The 22,005-nt window shown below is 39.8% G+C and overlaps 1 protein-coding gene across 6 annotated transcripts in view; it reads right to left on the reverse strand.

The window, feature by feature from the left end:
- The window catches only part of LOC125457680 (probable cationic amino acid transporter), an 86,300-nt gene that overhangs the window by 25,268 nt on the left and 39,027 nt on the right, over positions 1 to 22,005 (reverse strand). For all 6 annotated transcript variants that reach the window (XR_007248672.2, XR_007248671.2, XM_048542233.2 and 3 more), the window contains 3 exons: positions 9,656 to 9,892; positions 7,992 to 8,209; positions 999 to 1,145 (listed from right to left, as the gene is read on the reverse strand). Coding sequence is in view for 4 of the 6 variants with exons in the window: in XM_048542233.2 (XP_048398190.1) it covers positions 999 to 1,145; positions 7,992 to 8,209; positions 9,656 to 9,892 (602 nt within the window). In the remaining 2 variants the exon portion in view is untranslated. The remainder of the gene's footprint in view (positions 1 to 998; positions 1,146 to 7,991; positions 8,210 to 9,655; positions 9,893 to 22,005) is intronic.

A 22,005-nucleotide genomic window follows, 5' to 3' on the forward strand; every position in this document is an offset into this window, starting at 1 on the left:
GTATTCCTTTATTCACTGTCTCCCTAGGCTTGCTGTTACTTCCTATTTTACTCATCTCCATTATTCCTTTTTTTTTAAATCTTATATACCTGGGCTCATCTGTTCTATATGTTCGAGAATAGATGAAGAATATGGGTAGGTGTTTGACCATAAACAAGGGTTTCGATATCTTCACAAGATGCCCCTCCTCAAACCACTAGCCTGACAATGGTCTGTCCACCAAGTGTGCTGTCTCCCCAGGGCCATCTGGGAAACAGAATCATTATATCCTAACTGGATTATTTTGGCAAAAACAATGCCTTTCCCCCTCTTTTTCCAGTCTTTAAATAATTGTAAATGTTCAAAGGAAAGTTATGAAGTTCACAATTATGTATCATACCCAATGCTTCTTCTCCTGGCTGTTGCTTGCAGCTGTGTCCCAGAGATTGACTTTCAATTTGAACAAACACCTGGACAATCCTGGGAGTGTTGGAAGCAATCCCATTGAGATACATGTAGCTGAGCTCAATTCTGACTACACAGGACATTCCCAGTGGATCAAAATCAGGAGATGAAAAGCTGACCACTCCCAGATGGGTTTAGGTCAAACATAAAACAATATCTGGAGCCCTGAATTACTACCAACTAGTTTAATGCAAGCCAAATACTAAATCTTAGGCCTATCTGGACCAGATTTGATTACTAACCAATAGGGGATAGGGATATAATTTACAAATAAAATTGCGTCGAGATTCAGTATCCTCCACAGGAAGATGATTATGCTAATACATTTATATAGATAAAATAACAATATCTTTTGTGTATATGGTGCAATTAACTTAATTTGAAGGTCCCAAGGTGTTTCATGGGTGAATTTGATACAGAATCGTATGAGATATTAGAGAAAGGACTGGTAACAGTGTCATAAAGGGGAAGAGTAAAACAGAGGTTTGGAACAGAAATGTTGCGTAGCACTGGAAATTTAGATTACAATTAACTACAGAACTTTTTCCACTCACAGATACATATGCAGTCAGGCAGATCACCAGAGATGCAGTGATAGCATATGGGATGGAAGTGTTTGGACTCTTTGCTTCTTCTCCAGTTGTGGCGATTATGTCGAAGCCAATAAACGCATAGAAACACGTTGCTGCTCCCTGGAGAACCTGTAGTCAGTAAGTATAAATTTTTTAAATCATTGGGTGTAAAGACATTCTTTATAGAGATTCAGAGGGAAATCCTGAAAGCACTCAGATACAATAAATGTATTGGTCATGGCTCAGATGGAATGCTCTCAAACAGTGCAGTCCTGATGATGTACTTAACTATTGGATAGTATGGTCCATATGTACCCCCAGCCAAAGCAATTATCAGGATATTTGATAAATGCTGTCTTTAGGATCTTGCCATGCAAGAATTGTCTGCCATTCTTCCTACGTTGGAACTATATCCATGCTTTTGAAAGAAAAAGTATTGTCAGTGAAAGACTTTGGGGCATCATAAAATTATGAAAGATGTTGTATAAATATGAGTCTTCCCTTCATAGAATAAAATACATAAAATCTGACAACATTGATGGGCCATTTAGATCATCGTGCTAATGCTGGTGTTTTGAAAGAACTCAAAGTTATACAGCATAGAAACAAGCCCTTCGGCCTACCACATTTACACAGACCAACAAACTCCAACTTACACCAATCCCATTTACCTGCACATTGTCTATAGCCTACTGTGGCCGAGAATTTGAGTCCTCATGCAGGTGCTTCATAAATTTGCAAAAGTACCTGCTTCCAAAACCATGTCAGGCAGTGTATTCTGTACTTTCACTACGCTCTGGAAGAAAAAACTTTTCCTCAGATCCCTTCTAAAGCAACTCACTCCTCACCTGAAGCTTCTGCTCTCTGGTCTTACACACATCTGCCTTGGGGAAAAGATTCTTACAATCTACCCAGCCTTTGCCTCTCATAATTTTATACGCCTCTATCAGATTTATCCCTAGACTCCTCTGCTTCAGAGAAAACAAATCAAATCTGCCCAGTCTCTTCTCATAACTGAGATTTCCTGATTCTCAGTTTCTATCTTTCTGTCTTTCAGATGAACCAGTTCAGTTATTAAAGTACTTTAAAAACAACTTCAAAATTGAGATTCAATTAACCTTTGATGGCGCTGGGAGATACAAATCCCTGCTGCTTAGTTCAGGCAAACTAATTAAATCTCCCCCAGATGTGAGATCATGATGGGCAAGGTGTTGTGCACAGTTTGGTGGTGATTCCTGCCCCCATCCCAGATGGGGATGTTCTTGGGCTCATTTGCCTGTTTGGTCAAAGGGTAGCCACACTAAGTAATAATACTTATACATTTTTTAGCATTTTTATTTGGAATCCAGTTTCTACATGAAGACCAGTGATTAGTAATTACATTGATGCTTGATCACATACCATCACCATTGATTCGTATTTGCACTGACTCATTACTGTCTCCCAGCTGAGGTCTTGGGTCTGGAAGCCCCTTGGTTTCAATTGATTATTGGTCTTACAGAAGCAGATGCAGGATCCAAGAAAAATATCATGGAGACTAAACATTATGACCAAAGATTGGGTACTCAAATTCTATAAGACCATAAGTTCTGGGAGCAAGATTAGATCTTGCAGCCTATTGAGTTTTCTCTGCCATTCAATCACAGCAGATATGCTTCTCAACCCCATTCTCTTATTTTCTCCCTGTGAGATTTGATCTCCTTACTAACCAAGAACCTACTAACCCCGTCTTGAATACAGTCAATGACTTGGCCTCCATAGCCTACTGTGGCAATGAGTTCCACACATGCACCATCTTCTGGCTAAAGAAATTCCATCTCATCTCACTTCTAAAGGGTTGTCCCTTTACTCTGAGGCTGCGGAAACATCTTCCCCACATCCACTGTCCAGGTCTCTCAGTATTCTGCAAGTTTCAATCAGACCTTCCATATCCCTCTAAACTCCATTGAGTATAGATCAAGAGTCCTCAACAGCTGCTCCAATGACAAGTCCTTCATTCCCAGAATTGTTCTTGCAAAGTTCCTCTAGACCACCTCCAATATCAGAACATCCTTCCTTAGATATGGGACTCAATGCTACTCACAATATTCCCAACATGATTTAACACAGCCTCAGTCGCACATCTTTGCTCTTATATTCCAGCCCTCTTGAAATGAATGGTATTTGCCTGTCTAACTGCCGACTCAATCTGCATGTTAAACTCAACAGAATCCTGAGCTAGGGCTCTTTAGTCCCTTTTGCTTCAAATTTCTAAAGTCTTTCCCCATTGAGAAAACAATCTGTACTTTGATGTTCTAATCTGTTCTCCTTTCCTCACACTTTTTAACTTCTTTGCCCACTCTGCTAGCTTGCCGAAGTCCCTCTGCAACCTCCTGCCTCCTCAACACTACCTATTGTTCCACCTATCTTTGTGTCATCTGCAAACTTCGCAACAATATCCTCAGTTCTTTCATCCAAATTGTTAATGTCAAAGGTGAGTAGTTGCGGTCTCAGCTGATGGACTATCATCACCAGTACAGGTAATAAAGGTAACAATTGAAGTCCACCAAAATTGATGACGTGGAAAAGGCATGCCACCTTCATAAATACTGTACAACGCAAATCCTTTCCTCTTGGGAAATGCAAAGGAAAAATTTGGTATTTCATTGCATAATGTTTCACCAAGCAAGTCAATTTAACGCAAGAAGTATTGACACACTGGCAATTGATTCTGAAAATCAGGCCCAGAAATCATGTAGATTCGCAGATTTGCTGATTAGTATTTCAAATCAGAAACAACCACAGGACGTGTTCATTGTGCTTCCAGTATTTTGATGATGCGAATATATTGTGGTGTTTATTTATGTGAAAACTCCCATCTTGCACTGCTGTTGGTGACAGTGATCAGGAGCAGGTTCAAGGTTGAAATTTGTTGAGATTTTCCACGGACTTGCACTTGTCTGAAATTCATAACGTGAAGTGTTTGTCTTTAAGGTACAATCACAGGACTTCGCGCATCCCATTGCACAGTGCAATACTAAAACCTATTTCTGTACATTCTATATTTCAATTCCTTCTCCAAACTTAACAGTTCTTGTTTGCCTTGCTTCATGCAGTAAATAAACCATTTTAGCTGACCTTATACTTTTTAGGCTCTTTGAATTCTGGGACTCAGCTGTCCTTTAACATAGAGTCAAATATTAGCTCAAAGCCAAGCGCAGAGCAACTGGGAAGCAGCTGCATCACAAACCAAAGTAAGGTTTTTTTTTCTGGAATACATTCAAGCTAATAAGCTAAGTAGCCACATTGCTGTAAACAAGCTGGTTCCGTTTCCAAAACTGTGGCATAGTACTTTTAAGTGACTGACGGCGGCTGCTTTTGAAATACAGCCAGAAAACCACTTAAAATAATTCAATTTCAGGATGATACAAAGGAACACAATATTAATACTAATTGGATGAAAATACTCCATGGACATCTGCAGCGGCCAAATCAGTTTGGTGTCAGTCATCTTCTGTTTGTTGGAGAGCGAAATGTAATAACCCAAACCTGTATTTGCAATGACGGCAGAACTGTTAGTCCCCATGGTTATTATCGGAAAGCTGACAGCAACTTCTGGAGCTTGCAAGGAAAATGTGGAAATCCAGGGGTTGCTAGCAGCAAGTGCTCCAAGTTGCAGTGTTGAAGTCATGGACATGTTAACATTTTGGAATTCACTTGAATTTATGTGAACTTTCATAAATCTGATAAATAGTCATCCAATAAAATGCGTAACAGGAGTTGGTCTGTCTTCCACATTTAGTTGTTAACCATCCACAGTCCGGTATAAACACAGACGATTATACTCTATGGCAAATCAGTCCGCTTTTCCAAGAATAAACCAGTTTGTGTTCTTGCAAACACCCCACTTTGCACTCCATCATCACTAGTTGGACCTTTCCAATTGGCCTGTTCTGAGATGTTATCATACACCTCTAGAGGAGCTAGGACTTGAGCACATGCTTTTTGGGTCTGTGGGAGGGACACCGCCAGTGCTCTGCAACAGCCAGAATCCACTTCATATATTTTCTAATCAACCTGTTCAGTGATGTCATTATACAACTCTGAAACAGGTAGGACTTCTGGCTTAGAGTTGGGGATACACAACTGTGCTCACAAGAGCCCAAAACAAACCAATTTATTCTTTTTTATATATCCAGAAGTATTCTTACACACAATTGAATGTTATTCTTACCCATGCCAAACCTCACAATGTTTTTTTTTCATATATTAAACACCAAAACAGTTTGTCAATTCTGTTCCAATTAACTGCCGCTACTATAAGGAGTACCAGGAGTATGCGCATGTCCAAGCTCAATTCGTTCAGCAATACTAGCAACTTTCACTTTTTATGGTCATGTTGCCTCCATTAGAAACACTAGAAAAAATTATGCCTTGCTGGATATGTTCTAACTGAGTTTCACAGGATGTACTAAACTAGACCATGTTATCTGAGCAATCTTTCTACTCCTGAAAATAGAACTTTATGGTCAGAATTTTGCAATGGGAAATGAGGTGGGGTTTTGGAGTTAATTGCACTGAAGTCAATTTTACAGCTTCTCAATAGTGAAATGAAATTAGGGAACTATGGTTGCGGATAGATTTAGCTTGCTACATGCAAAGGTTGGGAGCCTACTCTGAAGTGTTAGCATATCAAGCTTATTCATTAAAACACAAGCACACTAAATTAATTTGTACTTTTGCAACTAACCCAACAGTGAATGAATAATATGTGCTATCAGATTAATGACTGGTTAAATGTTGGTAAGGTACTCTTCCTGCTGGATTTTGTATGAGTTGGAGCTTCTATTCTTTCATGGAGATCATTGTTCAGCTATGGAATAGGTGTCTTTGATGCAGTGAAATCAGGTGGCAGTGGCCCATAGAGGGGAAAAACAGAATATGACAGAAAGTTAGATAGAGCCATCAAAACAGATGATATATTTTTCTATGGATAGGTGAAATGTGAAGAGTTAACAAAATGAGCACTGGTCCCAAAGAAAGTGATCTGGGGAGTTAATATTAAAGAATAAGGAGATGGGAGATGAACAGATGTTTTACATTGGTGATCAGTATAGAGAGTAGAATTAAAATCCCAGAAATAGCTGTAAATCAAAAAATAGATGGGAATGAGAAAATGAAGAAGTTACAATCACCAGGTAGGTAGCCCTATCAAATTGTAGAAGCCACAGCTGACCAGTCCCTGTGTCCAGAAGAATGTTTTCCTAGGGTCTTAAATGATGTTGCTAGTTAACACATTGGGTTTAATTTCTAAAATGAAGACTCCATTTGATTGGAAATCATTTAGTGTAACAGCTTTACTCAAAAAGGGATTAGAAACAGAAAGCAGGAAACTGTAGGTAAGTTAGCTGAGTACCTGTCATCGCGAATATGCCAGAAGGTATAATTAAAGATGTTATAGCAAGGCACTTAAAAGTTCAAGGTAAACAGGCAGAGAGAACATAGTTTTGTGAAAGGGAAATCATGTTCAGTTAATTTATTGGAGCTCTTTGAGACTAAAACATTTGCTGTGGGTAAACGGGGAAACCAACAGATGTACTGTACTTAGATTTCTAGAAGTCATTTGATAAGGTGTCACATCAAAGAATTTGATAGCATATTTAACACATTTGCAAGAATAGGAGATTAGTTTGTAAACATGAATCAGAGAAGCAGCATAAATGGGTCATTTTCTGGTGTGCATGATGGAATGAGTACTGTGTCAGAGGGATCAGTGCCGGACCCTCAATTTTTACAATTTATACAAATGATTTGAGTGAAGGGACCAGAGGTATGGTTGTTCAATTTGTTGATGAAACTAATAAATGTAGGAAAGAAAGTTGTGAAAGCAGCATAAGACACTACAAAGGTATATAGTTCAATGAATTGAGTGGGCAAAACTCTTGCAGATGAAGTCTATGCAGAAAAATGTGAAATTAGCCATTTTGGCAGGAATAAAAACAATCTAAAAGCTGGAATACTGTGAAGCTCTGAAATGCCGAAGGGTTGAGTGCATGAGTCATTAAAAAGTTGGTATGCGGGGAGAGCAAGCATTTAGGAAAACTAATAGAATTTATTGTGACAGGAATCTGCATCAGTTATACAGGAAACTAGTGAAACTGCATCTTGAGGACAGGGTACAGAGTTGCTCTCCTTATTCAAAAAAGATAATACATTTGTTGGGATCAGTTCAGAAAAGGTTGACTAGACTAATACCTAGAATGTGTTTGTTGTCTATGAGGAAAGGTTGGACACACTGAGCTTGTACCCGCTGGAGTTTAGAAGAGTAAGAGTTGTATTGATTGATACAGGTAGTAGATTGTTTGTAGCATCTTAGCTTATGTTTAAATAAAACGTGTATCCCAATTTTTTTTGCACTCTCTGTGAAATGATTGAAATGTTATGGATGATCAGCACTTTTTTAGTTCCTGCGTTGCTGTCAGAGAGAATTCTGCAGTGTGGTTGGTTGCTTACTCTGTTTCATGACACCACTGCTGGACCATCAGAGATCTCCAGAGGTCAAAGTAAAATTAGTATCAGAAAAGGGAACTGGTGCTACAAAGATCATTAGATTCCACTGAGATCTTTAGTGGTCTTTGTCACTTGATGACTGACAATAAAATTTGATCCAGTATATCAATTAATATATCCTTGAGCTTAAATAAGTAAATTAAGCAGGAGATTTAGGATTTACTGTTTAAGCCATGGTAGTGGACACAGAGTTTAGAAAACATTTTGCTGATGTAAGCAGTCTTCACCAGTAGCAGAATCTGAAGAGAATTAGCAGCCCTGTTTCCCATTTTCCCCAAAATTACTTCACTGTTAGAAAGGAAAATCAGTCGCAACTTAAAATGCATCCAATTTACTGTCAACCACTACTGGTACTGCTGAGAACTAATTTCACCCCCATTCCCAAAAGGAATTGGTTAATAATGAACTGTAGGGTTTGTTACTAACCCCAGACCATCCAAAAGGTAGAAATCTTCCTTCATCCCAGTTGGCGCTGTTGATGAAGAACAGGCCTGAGAACATAATGAAGACCCAGGCAGCCAAGTTGATGATGTTCAGCACGTTGTTAAATCCCACAGAGTTCTTCACTCCTAAGGAAACAATGGCTGTCACAATAACAGCGATGAACAGCGCCAGGAGGTCAGGATAGGATTCCTCCCCTTTTCCTGTACAAACAAGACACAGCAAACAAAGACCACTGAGTCACAAATTTACCAAACAACAGCAAGCCACTATTTTAAGCTTAAAATCAAGGTCTTTCAGCAAACTTTGGAAACCAGCAATGCCAAAAATATGGTCCTAGGATTTACCAGCCATTGAAACTGAATGTTGCTGAAGTAGCAAAGGGGTTGGTTTAATGTTAGACTAAACTCCAAACTTCTTTCATACCGATAGATCTTGCTGTAAGAATTCAATATTAAGGTTAACTAAGTTAGAGGATAAGCGCTCTAAGCAGGTATAAGTCCAAATCACAATTTAGAATAATTCCAACTTAATCATGATGACCAGGATAATGGTTGTAACAGTACATAGGGCTGCTCTTCTGCAAATGCAGTTAAAAGTGGGACTGTGAGGGGCAATGACAAGGAAATTCATCTAATATCCAAGTGAAAACTTTTAAGGTGCAGAAAACAGATGGAAGAACCAATAAATCTTATTTGAATGGGCATTGGCCTGAATTGGTCTTGTACGCCTTAAAATGGAACTCTAGATTTGACCAGTACTTACTATTTCCAAGTTTTATTGGCTTTTCCCTCTGGTAGCCATTTGGATGAAGTATTAAACCAAAAGTCCTATCTCTGATGTTAGGTGAATATTAAGCTTCTGTTGATATTTTTGAAAAGTAATGTGCGTAGTATGCGTGGGAGCCTTGGCCAATGTTTATCTCTCAAACAACATCACCAAAATGGAAATAAAATACCACAGAAGCTAGTGATCTGAAATTAAAAGAGAAAGTGCTAGAGAAACTCAGCAGGTCTGGCAGCATCTGTGCAGCTGTGAAATATTTTGTCATACCCTGATGTACTGAAAGCTGTGATATAAATATTGCAATTTGGGGCTGTTTTCTCTTGAAATGAGAACACTGAGGGGTGTTCTGATAGAGAGCTTCAAACTTGTGACAACATTAAACAGATAAAATGGGAAAAGTATTTCCAAATGTTTTGGGCAGTCGTCCAGAAATAGAAGTATGCAAATATAACATAGGTACTAATAAACTGAAAAGGGTACTCGGAAAAGAGGGGTGAAGATAGGAAAGTCATCACCACAGAGAACAATTCAGGCAAATAACAAGATCATTTCAGGAGAGGGAAACCGGAGTAAGGGAATCTGTCAGTTGTGTGAGATGATGTATGGTGAGCAGAAGTTCATGTGGAGTTTAACCTGTGGTATGAAGTTGCAGGGTCAAATGGCATTCTTCTGTACCGCATATTCATGAAACTGTGTGCAAGTTATTATTTTCATTTAACTCAGTGAACACAGTAAGGAGTGGTGACCAGATAACTGAGATAACAGAAAACCAACGCTAAGAATCATGATTTCAGTGCTTCTGTCAACATTGAGAACTATCAAATTCTTTTTGTTTGAATCTAGTAGTGATTGTACTGACCTACCTAGTCCATTTAAAGTGCCAACATAGTCCACTATCCAGTGGCTGATGGTATGGTTGGCTAGTGAATCAAACATACTGCTCAAAGCACTGGCACCAGCTGCTGTGCCAATCAGATACTCCAAAATCAGGTTCCACCCAATGAAGAATGCCACAAACTCTCCCACTGTCACATAGCTGTAGGTGTAGGCAGAGCCCGTAGTCTTAGGTACTCGCACACCAAACTCAGCATAGCACACACCTGGAAGATAAAAAGAGAAAATACCTGCATCAAGATGGCGAAGAAGTCAATATGTGTTACCTTCAGTCAAAACATTAATAAGTATGAAGTTGGATGAAACACGTAATATCAAGATGGGTTATTATATTATATTATGGGTCCGTTGTAGTTCCTGTCCTTACAGTTTCCGATAATATAATATTGTAGGATACATAAGGATACATAAACACCAATTAGCCACCAACAGGCATGACCAATTCTCACTGGTCTCAAAACACATGTACAAAGAAAATCACGAATTTGACTGGGACAACGAATCCATAATAGCACAAGGCAAACAGAGGCATACAATGGAATTCCTGGAGGCCTGGCATTCCAACTGGAACTTCGTCAACAAATACACTGAACTAGACCCGATATACAAACCACTGAAAAACAGAACCGGAAGTGATGCCAACCACCCCAGCAAACCAAGCATATAAATAACAGACAAGACAAGAACACCAACACTTCACCAGAGACGCACTGACAATGTTAGCTAGCAGGGTGACAAAACATCTGCAACCAAACACGCCAGCATCACAATCAAGTCTCCAACCTCATCCACAACCAAAGCTACCATTCTGCTCAAAAACTCTTTACTGGAGTGTTATAAAGCAAAATTAGACAGCATTCATGTAAGGCATTACTGGGACAGGTTGTCAAAGATGCAGACTTTAAGGAAGAACATAAGGTGGAATGATTTCGAGAAGAAATTTCATAGGTTAGATTCTAACCAGCTGTATGGCCATCAACAGTGGAAAAATTAAAATTGTGGATCTTCAAAGGGTAGAATTAAATGAACGCAGATCTTTAAGTGATGGGGGCTGGAAGCCATTACAGAGATATGGCGATCTGTTTGAATTGTAAGGGCCTAACTATAACTGCAATACTTTACTTGTTACATTTCCATATGTTGCCTACTATCGATAACAATCAACTTACTCCCATTAACTTTCCCTTCCCCAATCCCATCAGCATTATGGCACCGGAGAGATTTTAATCATTTCAGTTTCTGTTCTTACAGTTTCCAACCACGTTCCTGACCCGATACTTACTCAACTCCTTTTAAAAATGTGGTTATCTCAGCTGTTTGTTTGAAAATATCCTCCACATTCCTGAGAGTTATTTAGATATTAAAATGCATTGAAGCTTCTTTAAACAATTCCCCTCCGTGTGATAAATGGTTTTCACTAATCTGTCGTTTCAAAATTGCAAAATTCAATTTCAACAGTTCAAGCCAAAAAAAATTGGGTTTTGTAGATATATGTGGCTCTCAACATTTTAAAGATTTGGATTATGGGTCCTTAAATTTTCCTTTCTCCAACGACTGGCAAATTATTGTTCCATTGCCAGCAATGCTGCTGTATCACACATCTGTACCAGATAAGTCAGGGGGCCCTTATAGTTACTTCTCACCAAAAAATTCCTAGGTACTCTGAACTGTATTAGAATGATGTGCAATGTAATGTAAAGGCCTTCTATGTTAGTCAGACATTCTCATCCATAGCCCTTTAACTGTGCACCGTTGAGCCATGGTGCAGAGATATCAGCAGAACCAGGACGGCAGAATGTTTAAATACCACTTGGTTAAAAATAATACCAGGTATGAAGACAGAAAGAAATGATAAGGATCATAACTCAAATTTAAAAATGTTAAATGCATAACTCAGAATTTTTTTAAAAGGCATCAGTAGTTACATCTTTGAAGTCCCAATAAATTGTTCAAAGCTGCAATTATTGATGTTATTTTTTAAAAACACATTTATGTATTTCACATTTTAAAATGTAAATTCGGACCTTTTCCATCTGTTGCTCTTCAATAGAGTCTTTTGCAGTGAAAATTAGGATATAGGTAAATTTCTGCAGTGTCATTGTTCATTTGGCAGAAAAATGAACACTCACTATGTAACTGAATGGGATCACTGTTTATTCAGCAGGGAAGGGTTTCTCACTGTGTAACTGTACGGAGTCATTACATATTCAGCAGAAGGATTACGATCTGTGTAACCATACAATGTAGCAATTTTTTTCAGCTAAGGAAGGATTATTTACTGTATATGGAATTGCTGTTTAGTGAATGTGACTGTGTAAATGTATAGTAGTTTTGAGAATTAGGTCTGGCCATTCTTTGGTATTGATTTCCTGTTTATTCAAAAGGATAAGGATTATTCCTTATCTAAATGCTATTGACTTATTGCATTGGTTCCCAAAACATCTTAAATTCTAGTGAGTAAGCAAAAATCTTTCACAAAGAAAAACTGGGCGACAAGCCCAGGAAACTGATTGGTTCCTTGTAGTTTTATTGTCAGGCAGTGTCTTCCAGAAAATGCTTTGTGCAAATCAAGATACCTCTACCAACTCAGGCATCAGGGTTTTGTCTTTTTGCCTTCTGTGTTTTTATCTAGAACAGGATGGCATATTGTGGATGGAATTAATCTCTGAAGATTGCGTCACTGATTTTTGGACAGATGAACTGTCTTTCTCTGAGCTATATCTGGCATCAACATTTAGTCCCACGGGTGTTATTGCAACAAAACTGTGTCAGCCACAGCCACGCAAGCATGTACAGTCAGATGCACTCAGGGTGAAGGCCTGATTCCATATTCTCCAACAGTACTAATGCTGCTTTACACATGCACCCGCAGTTTTGTATTGGAATATGGCAATTGAGGATAGCTGCAACAGCAGTTTTGAGAATTTGAACAAATTGGTTGAGATAGGTAAATTTTTGAATTTTAAAGGCATTACGGGGGAATGGGAGAAAGCAGAAACATGACTTTAAAATAGAGGATCAGCCATGATCATATTGAATGGTTGATTTGGCTTGGAGAGCCAAAAGGCCTACTCTTGCTCCTAGTTTCTATGTATTTCTGTAGATTCTATGATTCAGTGTCAGAAGCTAAAAAGAATTAATTTAAAACTATCCAATTAATATTGTGGCTATTATCATCAGTCTCCTGCATGGGTGACACAGTATCGGAGATGTGGGTTTGATTCCAGCCTTGGGTGACTGTATGTATGGAAGTTGCATATTCTCCCCCAGTCTGCATAGGCTTCTTCTTGGTACTCCAGTTTCCTAACACAGTCCAGAGATGTGCAGGTTATGTGGATTAGCCATAGGAGATGCAAGGCTCCAGGGATGGGGAGTGGGTCTAGGTGGTGTCCCGCAGGGTTCAGTGTTGGGGCCGCAGCTGTTCACCTTACATATTAATGATCTGGATGAAGGCACTAGGGGCATTCTAACGAAGTTTGCCAATGATACGAAAATAGGTGGATAGTCAGGTAGTACTGAGGAAGTGGGGAGGATGCAGAAAGATTTAGACAGTTTAGGAGAGTGGTCCAGGAAATGGCTGATGAAATTCAACGTGAGCAAATGTGAGGTCTTGCACTTTGGAAAAAAGAATACAGGCATGGACTATTTTCTAAATGGTGAGAAAATTCGGAAAGCAGAAGTACAAAGGGATCTGGGAGTGTTGGTCCAGGATTCTCTAAAAGTTAACTTGCAGGTAGAGTCCGTGATTAAGAAAGCGAATGTAATATTGTCATTTATCTCAAGAGGGTTGGAATACAAAAGCAGTGATGTGCTTCTGAGACTTTATAAAGCTCTAGTTAGGCCCCATTTAGAATACTGTGTCCAATTTTAGGCCCCACACCTCAGGAAGGACGTACTGGCCCTCGAGCGTGTCCAGCAGAGATTCACACAGATGATCCCTGGAAGGGTAGGTTAAACGTATGATGAACGGCTAAGGGTCCTGGGATTGTACTCATTAGAGTTTAGAAGGTTGAGGGGAAATCTAATAGAAACTTACAAGATAATGTATGGCTTAGAAGGGATGGTCGCTGGGAAGTTGTTTCCGTTAGGCGGGAGACTAGGACCCGTGGGCACAGCCTTAAAATTAGAGGGGGTAAGTTTAAAATGGAAATGAGACGACATTTCTTCAGCCAGATAGTGGTGCGCTTGTGGAATTCATTGCCACGGAGTGCAGTGGAGGCCGGGACGTTAGATGCCTTCAACGCAGAGATTAACAAATTCTTGATCTCACAAGGAATCAAGGGCTACGGGGAGAGTGCAGGGAAGTGGAGTTGAAATGTCCATCAGCCATGGTTTAAATGGCGAAGTGGACTTGATGGGCCGAATGGCCTTACTTCCACTCCTGTGTCTTATGGTCCTGTGGATACTCTTCAGACGAATGGTGTGATTCAATGGGCTGAATCGCCTGCTTCCACACTAAAGGGATTCTATGATTTAGGAAATCTTCCACTGATTGTCCCACTCAACTTTTCAGGAAAGCCACAGAACCGCAAAAGGGTTAAGTTTCAATCCTTCCTTTGATTAACACTCCTGACCCACTTCATGCAAGGTGTTGAGGGGCAAGCTGAGGGCCACGATTTTTGCACAGAATGATTGTAAAGACCTTTACCCACACAAGATTGCAGTTATTCAAGACGCCACTACTAATTCCTCAAGAGATAACTAGGGAGAGGCAAGTAAAAAAAGAACAACCTTGCCATTGGCTGTCACATTATGGCAAATTATCAGAAAAAATAATTTTGGAGTCAGACTCCCTTAATCCCATAATTGCAAACTGGCAAAACTCCATCTCCAATACTTTCTTTTATAATTGTAAATGTTTATGTATAGGTTTAGGCAATCATTGAAACTATGAATTCATTCGTACTATTCATTGAAATGGATGATCAAAAGTATTATCTGCAATTGTCTGTACTAATACCACTAGTAATAAACACACCTGGGGCAGGTTTTACAGAATACTAGTGCAAATTGAAATGTGCCCCAGCATCTATCAGCTCTTTGAAGAGGAGAAGGCAGACACAAAGGAAAGAGAATAGTTTGGTCCCTGGAACAAAATGTAAACTTGGCAATTGCAAGGATGGCATCTGCAAATGTTGTCTTATTTGATTTTCTCATTATTTCATACATACATCTGGCAGTCTTGTTTTCCTGCATCTTATCAGATGATTGCCTAGGCTGTAAGAAGTGACTGCATTTGTTTGCTGTGATTTGGAAGTGATTCGCAAGAAGAAATGAGAAAGGAGCAGGAGTAGCCCATATGGCTCCCTCAAACCTATCTACCACTCAGTCAGATCCAGGCCAAACACAGTCATCAATTCTACTTTTTCCCCTTTTCATATACTCCTGTTGTGTCCAAAAAAGTGTATCACCTTTGATTGTGAATGTTTTCAATGACTAAACATCCTTAGCACTTTGTGGCAGAGAATTGCAAAAATTCACAACCCTAAGAGTAAAGAAATGCCAGCTCATCTCTGTCCTAAACTGTTACAGGGCATTCTGATTCAATCTCTAAACGCTGTCAACCCAGAAACCAAACCATATTGTGGATGGGAATTAAAGCTGGCCCTGCCTGTTCTCTCAGTTTGATGTGAAAGTTTCTGATACTATTTTGAAGATGAGTAAAGGAGTTATCACTGATGTTCTGGTCAACATTTAACCCTCAAAGATTATTGAAAAACAAATTATGAGATTATTTACTATGTTAATGTTTGTAGGGTCTTACAGTGCACAAACTGCTACACATCTATTATTAGAACCGTGACCACACTTTAAATGTGGTTAACTGGCTGTGAAGCACTTTGGCTTGTTCTGAGATACAGTCATAGATTAATAGAACTGTACAACATGGAAAAAGACCTTTCAGTCCAACCTGTCCATGCCATCAAGATATCCTTAACTAATCTGGTCCCATCTGCCAGTATTTGGCCCATTTCCCTCCATCCTATTTATATACCAATCCAGAACCCTTTTTAAAAGTTGTAATTGTACCAGCTTCCGCCACTTCCCTTGGCAGCTCATTCCATACATGCACCACCCTCTGCATGAAAAAGTTACCCCCTAGGTCCTTTTTAAATCTTTCCCCTTTTACCTTAAACATATTTACTCCAGTTTTGGATTCCCCCACCTCAGGGAAAAGACCTTGGCTATTTACCCTATCCATGCCACTTATGATTTTATGAACCTCTGTAAGGTCACCCCTCAGCCTTAAAAGCTCCAGGGAGACAGCCCCAGACTTTTCAGCCTCTCCCTATAGCTCAAATCCTCAAACCTTGGCAATACTTGTAAATCTTTTCTGATCCCTTTCAAGTTTCACAACATCCTTCTAATAACAGGGAGAACAGAATTGCATACAGTATCCCAAAAGTGGCCTAACCAATGACCTGTACAGCTGCAGTATGACCACCTAATTCCTATACTCAATGTGAACACAAGCAGTATGGTTGGCAAATTTGCAGATGACACCAATATTGGAGGTGTAGTAGACACCGAAGAAGGCTACCTCAAAGTACAGCAAGACCTCGACTAGTTTGGACAAAGGGCCCAGGAGTGGCAGATCAAGTTTAATTTAGATAAATGTGAGATGCTGTGTTTTGGAAAGGCAAACCAGGGGAAGACTTTATACACTTAATGGTGAGTTCCTGGGAAGTGTTGCTAAAAAAAGAGATCTTGGAGTGCAATTTCATAGTTCCTTGCAAGTGGAGTCACAGATAGACAGCATAGCGAAGAAGGCATTTACCATATCATGAACAATACCGTTTGAGTGCAAATTGTTTGCTTTAAACACTTGTTTTTATAATCAGTTTATTCATCTGAATGTGATTGATGCTCAAGTTTTCATGCTGGAGGTGTGAATAGAATAAATCCACAGTATTGCTGAGTGAATCTCAGACCATGAGTTCCATGGCCAACTGAATTCCATTTCAAACATTATAGCCCTTCCATGCCACCGTGCTTTCCAGGAAAGGTATTTACTACACAGAAACAGATTAGAAATCTGAAATAACTCCACAAAGACCAGTATCCCATGACCAAATCACCCTTTAATTACATGTGTATCGTACATGACACTGACCCCAGATAGCTCAGAGTCAGCTCCCAGAGTGACCACAATCCCTGACACTCCTGTTTATGTCTGTCAGTCAGGACTCCCTGACTGGACCAGGCTAACAGCTCCAATTAGGGAACTCATACTCTGAGGTCTATCTATCTGATCTTGTTGCAATCACTACACAATCCCAATCCCACATATTGGCACATGCTTCTGTTCCTTTCTCCCTCATTCGCTTAACTAGCTTCCCCTTAAATGTACCAAAGTTGGTTGCCTCAATGTGGTAGTAAGTTCCACATCCTCATCACTTTCTTGGTACACACATTCCTGCTGAATTTTCTGTTGGAGTTATGAGTGATCACTGAATCTTCTATTAATAACTCCTACTTATGGTTTCTCCCACAGTTGAAACAGCTTCTCTATCTACACCTATATTAAACTTCTTCATAATTTTAATGGCCTCAACATGATCACCTACCTATAAAGGAATGAGCCCCATTTGGAAACAATTAACTGCATGGGCCATCCCTTAGACCAGGATTTGTTCTGCATCTAACCACTATAGATAAAGATGGAATTCTTACTACTGGAAAATTACTCCATCCCCCAGCATTGTAATTGATCACTAGCTGAACACAGAAATTTATCCAAAAACAAATAAAACTGTTGGAGTCCAACAGAATTGGCAATGCATTCTGGCTCAGGCTGCTAGCAAACACAAAATTTAATGCCAGTCATTAAAAATAAAAGTTATCCCAAAGAACAGTCAGAACACTCTTTGTAACATATTGGCAATTTTCATAGAAGGAAGAAAAATCACACATAGAAACAAAAGCAAAATTAGGGAATAGAGCTAGATTGGAAGTGGGCAGAATTGGAAAATATAATTAGAGATGGAAGAGGTTCGGGTTAATATGCCTAACTGTGTTGAAAGACCTATTTCTGTGTTGCACAGTCAACATAATTCTATTCTGATGTGGTTATAATTCCTTTGTTCTTATCCATTCCCAACCAGTCTCAATTCTAGATCTGCCTTCATAAGATCCATCCTCTTCCATTAATCATTACTGTTTTATACTGAGGACCTCTGCCTTCCAGCTAGTTTTCCCATGGAAGAAAAATCACACATTCATCTCATAAAAATGATGGCCATAGCTTTGTCAGAGCCGTCATTGAGTACAGGGTCTTAGATCAACTCTTATTGTCATATCTTTTGACTCAGATCAATTAATTTCTATGATTCCTGGTGTACAATGTTGGCCTGTCACTTTGCTTCTTTATCACTATGTTAAACCATATGAAGAGATTGTAGGTTCCTCACATCCTCTGTGAAGCTTTTACAAAATCTCATCTTCTGTGGTTACATAATAACATTTTAAAGGATTTCATTTTTATTTTTAAGGGAGGTCACTGTTTTAATGTAGAGAATATGATGGGATAGTAAGTTTACACAAACAACAATGATACAATTACCAGATTATCCACTTGCGTTATTGATTCATGTGTAAATATTGGATTTGAAAATCAGAGAGAACTATATTGCTCTGAAGTAACATTTTAAGTCCACCCAAGAAGAAGTATGGGACTCCAATTTAATATCTCATCAAAAAGATACTTTCTCCACTGGTCTGTCAGCCTTAATATTTGAGCTCAAGTCCTGGAGTATTGCTTGCACCATACTTTGGCCTGGCTAAAAGTCTAGCGAAGCCCAGCCAAGGGAAGAATTCTTTCAATTGGCCACAAATGGATGGGACACAGAACTTCCTCAGGGACAGGAAGTCACATCTCACGCAGCATCTGGCCATTCAGAAGTATGCAGCTCTGGTAGTGCCAATGGGAGAGGTGGTGTCTTCTGGGATTGCAACAAGGAAACTAGTTGCGATAGATTGTAACTTTGTAAATGGCTGGGGGTTGAGGAGGGAGTGGAGGGTTCAGGTTTGAGAGAGTATGATAGACATCTGATGCACCCATCAGACTGGTTAAAGAGGGGCAGGCTCCAGTTGACTGCCAGCTTATGCAAGGAAATCTGTCAGACTGGCCACTTGTGATGGGTCTCTCCTACTGGTTAAATGCCAGTGATGGTATGCAAAAGCCATTAAGTGGGCGATTAAGAGGCTCAGTTAGCCAACTGGTAGGTGGGCTATATGAATCCACTCATTTCTGGTATAATTCCTGTTGTATAGCCAGAACTGTTCACTGGATTTATCTTACCTCCCCAACACCACCACCAAACCCAGCTTTAAATTCACCTGCACAAAAACATATGATCCAAGTCAGGGTTCCATTTGGGTGTTATATTAAAATATATGTATTGTCAATGAAAACTGATTATCGGAATATCTCCAGAGGATATCTTTCACTTCACCTGTCAAACAGGAAGCAAACATGGATTTTGTTGTTTGAAAGTGTTATACCCTTTCCCATATTACTGGAATTCAAAGAGTTGTTGGTGAGGTGTAAAACAGGCATCAAACCCACCCCATTGAACTCCATTCTCCAGCATCTGCAGTTCCTATTATCTTTACCATTGATCTCCTATCTCATTGTTAAGTTAAATCTTTCCTCATTATGTCAACATGACTTCCACAACATAACATCTGTCAAAAGAATTGGAAAAGGATTTTACAAAATTCTGTTCACCCCCACACCCCACCCCAGCTGATTGTTTCACCAGATAATTGGAGATGTAAGGAAAGCATTGCATTGCTATAGCACCTTTCGTAGAGTTTTTTGTAGCCCGCTGAGTACCTTTGGAAGTGAAATCACTGCTATAATGTAAAAAGGCAGCAAGTAAATGCACACAGAAAGTCCTCAAATAAATGACAATGTGATTACAATCACATAACCTACTCTTGAGATGTTGAGTGAGGGCTTAGTAACATCTAGGACAACAGAGAGAACTTCTGTGATCTTGTTCATACAATAATCTGGTTCTTATACACCCGACTGAGAGGGCAGGGAAAACCTCAGTTTAATAACATATCAAAAAATCAGAGCCTCAAGAACCACCACTGGCATGTCTGCCTGGATTATCTGCTCACCCTCCTGAAGTGGAGTTTGACCTCATAGCCTTTGAAATAGAAGCAGGAACACTCTGAACTGAGCTTCCACTGACACTTTATACAAGTACTAGAATAAATACAGATAGACATATAAGAATGCTACCACACAGAAAGATTTACTTTTCAGGAAAGACAAAACAGGTTAGAATTCTTTTCTCTAGGAAAGACCAAAAGAAATAGGAACAGGAGTAGGCTGTTTAGCCCCTTGAGCCTGTTCCACCCCCAAGGGAACAGAGGAATGTTCTGGTGGAGGTTCTTTAAAATTTTGGAAATTTGGGTCGATGTGGAGAAAATGTTTCTACCTGCATAAAAGGATAGAATGAGTGACAATGTATAAAAGACGGTTACTATTAAAGGAATTCAGGAAAAATCTCCACAGACAACGGTGAGAATGTGAAACTGGCTACCAAAAACAGTGGTTTTCCTGAATAATTTCAATACATTTAAACAGAAGTTGAATAAACACATGGGGAAAAAAGAATGAGGATATGGTTAAATATGGGGCACGAGGAGTTAATTTGAAGCACAACTACCAGTATTGAACAGTTGGGTCAAATGAACTGTTTCTGTGCTGTAGATTCTATGTAATTTTTAATCAAATTCCCCAGAGATGCTACTGTCATCTTTTCTACTTAACCAGCCTCGCAGTTGGCCATGAGCTACCAGCTCAAGCCACCTACATATGACAATTTTATTCGGATCCACAGAGCTGTTGGAAAGTGCAATTTTGAAAATGGTCACGCTTAATGTTCCTAAATATAGTCCCAAGTGCTTGTTTTATCACTCTTATGGAGCTGTTTTCCTTCTTTGTATTATTAATAATAGCACAGCACTTTTCTCCTGATTTGATGCACATGATTCAGCAATTTCAAGATTAATTTGGCCTTGCTTTTCCAAATTGAATTTGCCTATTCCTATGTGGTCATAATGCTCTAAAGGAGTCACAGCAAAAGAAAGAACTTGCATTCCAATAGAGATAATGGGAACTGCAGATGTTGGAGAATCCAAGATAATAAAGTGTGAAGCTGGATGAACACAGCAGGCCCAGCAGCATCTCAGGAGCACAAAAGCTGATGTTTCGGGCCTAGACCCTTCATCAGAGAGGGGGATGGGGTGAGGGTTCTGGAATAAATAGGGAGAGAGGGGGAGGCAGACTGAAGATGGAGAGAAAAGAAGATAGGTGGAGAGGAGAGTATTGGTGGGGAGGTAGGGAGGGGATAAGTCAGTCCAGGGAAGATGGGCAGGTCAAGGAGGTGGGATGAGGTTAGTAGGTAGGAAATGGAGGTGCGGCTTGGGGTGGGAGGAAGGGATGGATGAGAGGAAGAACAGATTAGGGAAGCAGAGACAGGCTGGGCTGGTTTTGGGATGCAGTGGGGGAAGGGGAGATTTTGAAGCTGGTGAAGCCCACATTGATACCATTGGGCTGCAGGGTTGCCAAGTGTTTTGGGTAGTATTAAACTTCATAAGATAATACAATTCAGCATCAAGGAAGGTGGTAAGTATTCCTTTCCATTAAGAACCATACGGTTGTAAGTTACTACCAGCTTTTAGACACTAACATCAGGCCAAAAACTGCATCTCAAGCTCAAGCTCTGGTTCAGCAATCTTACCACAAGAGACCTCCTAATTGGCTGCCTACGTGCCCATTATAAAACTCAGGACAGCACGCAGGCTCCTGATGTTGCCTGTCCAGTAAGAGGATTGATAGCTTTGACACTTTAAGAAAATATACTGCGATAGGAGGGCACTGCTGAAAGCGACAGGAAAGCATGGTGTGCCTCATAGTGAAAGGGCCGCCTGATATGTTTATAAAAGCTAAGCTTTGTGGTGCTAAGGCAGGCAGACTTGATGAGATGGAAGAATTACCCACTGTGAACTCATTGATATCAAATCAGCTATCTCTCAACCTTGTGACCATCTCTTAGGGCTTGTGCTCTGATAGCTCCCTAGCTACCACAAAGAAGTCACCTTCCTCACACTGGCTACTTACAAGGCAGGAAGATGGCCCCGTCAAGGAAAAGTAGTGGTAACCCTTTAAAATTCAGCCCTTAAAAGCAGGTGGAGTGGAGAACCAATCCAGCTCGCAGCCTGCCAGCAGGAAACTTTCCATTGATGAGACAGTACCCAATACAGCTCCCATTGTTTTAATAGGGCTTGTTCCCATCAC

The sequence above is a fragment of the Stegostoma tigrinum genome, chromosome 14 (genome assembly GCF_030684315.1).
Source record: "Stegostoma tigrinum isolate sSteTig4 chromosome 14, sSteTig4.hap1, whole genome shotgun sequence".
Classification (NCBI taxonomy): Eukaryota; Metazoa; Chordata; class Chondrichthyes; order Orectolobiformes; family Stegostomatidae; genus Stegostoma; species Stegostoma tigrinum.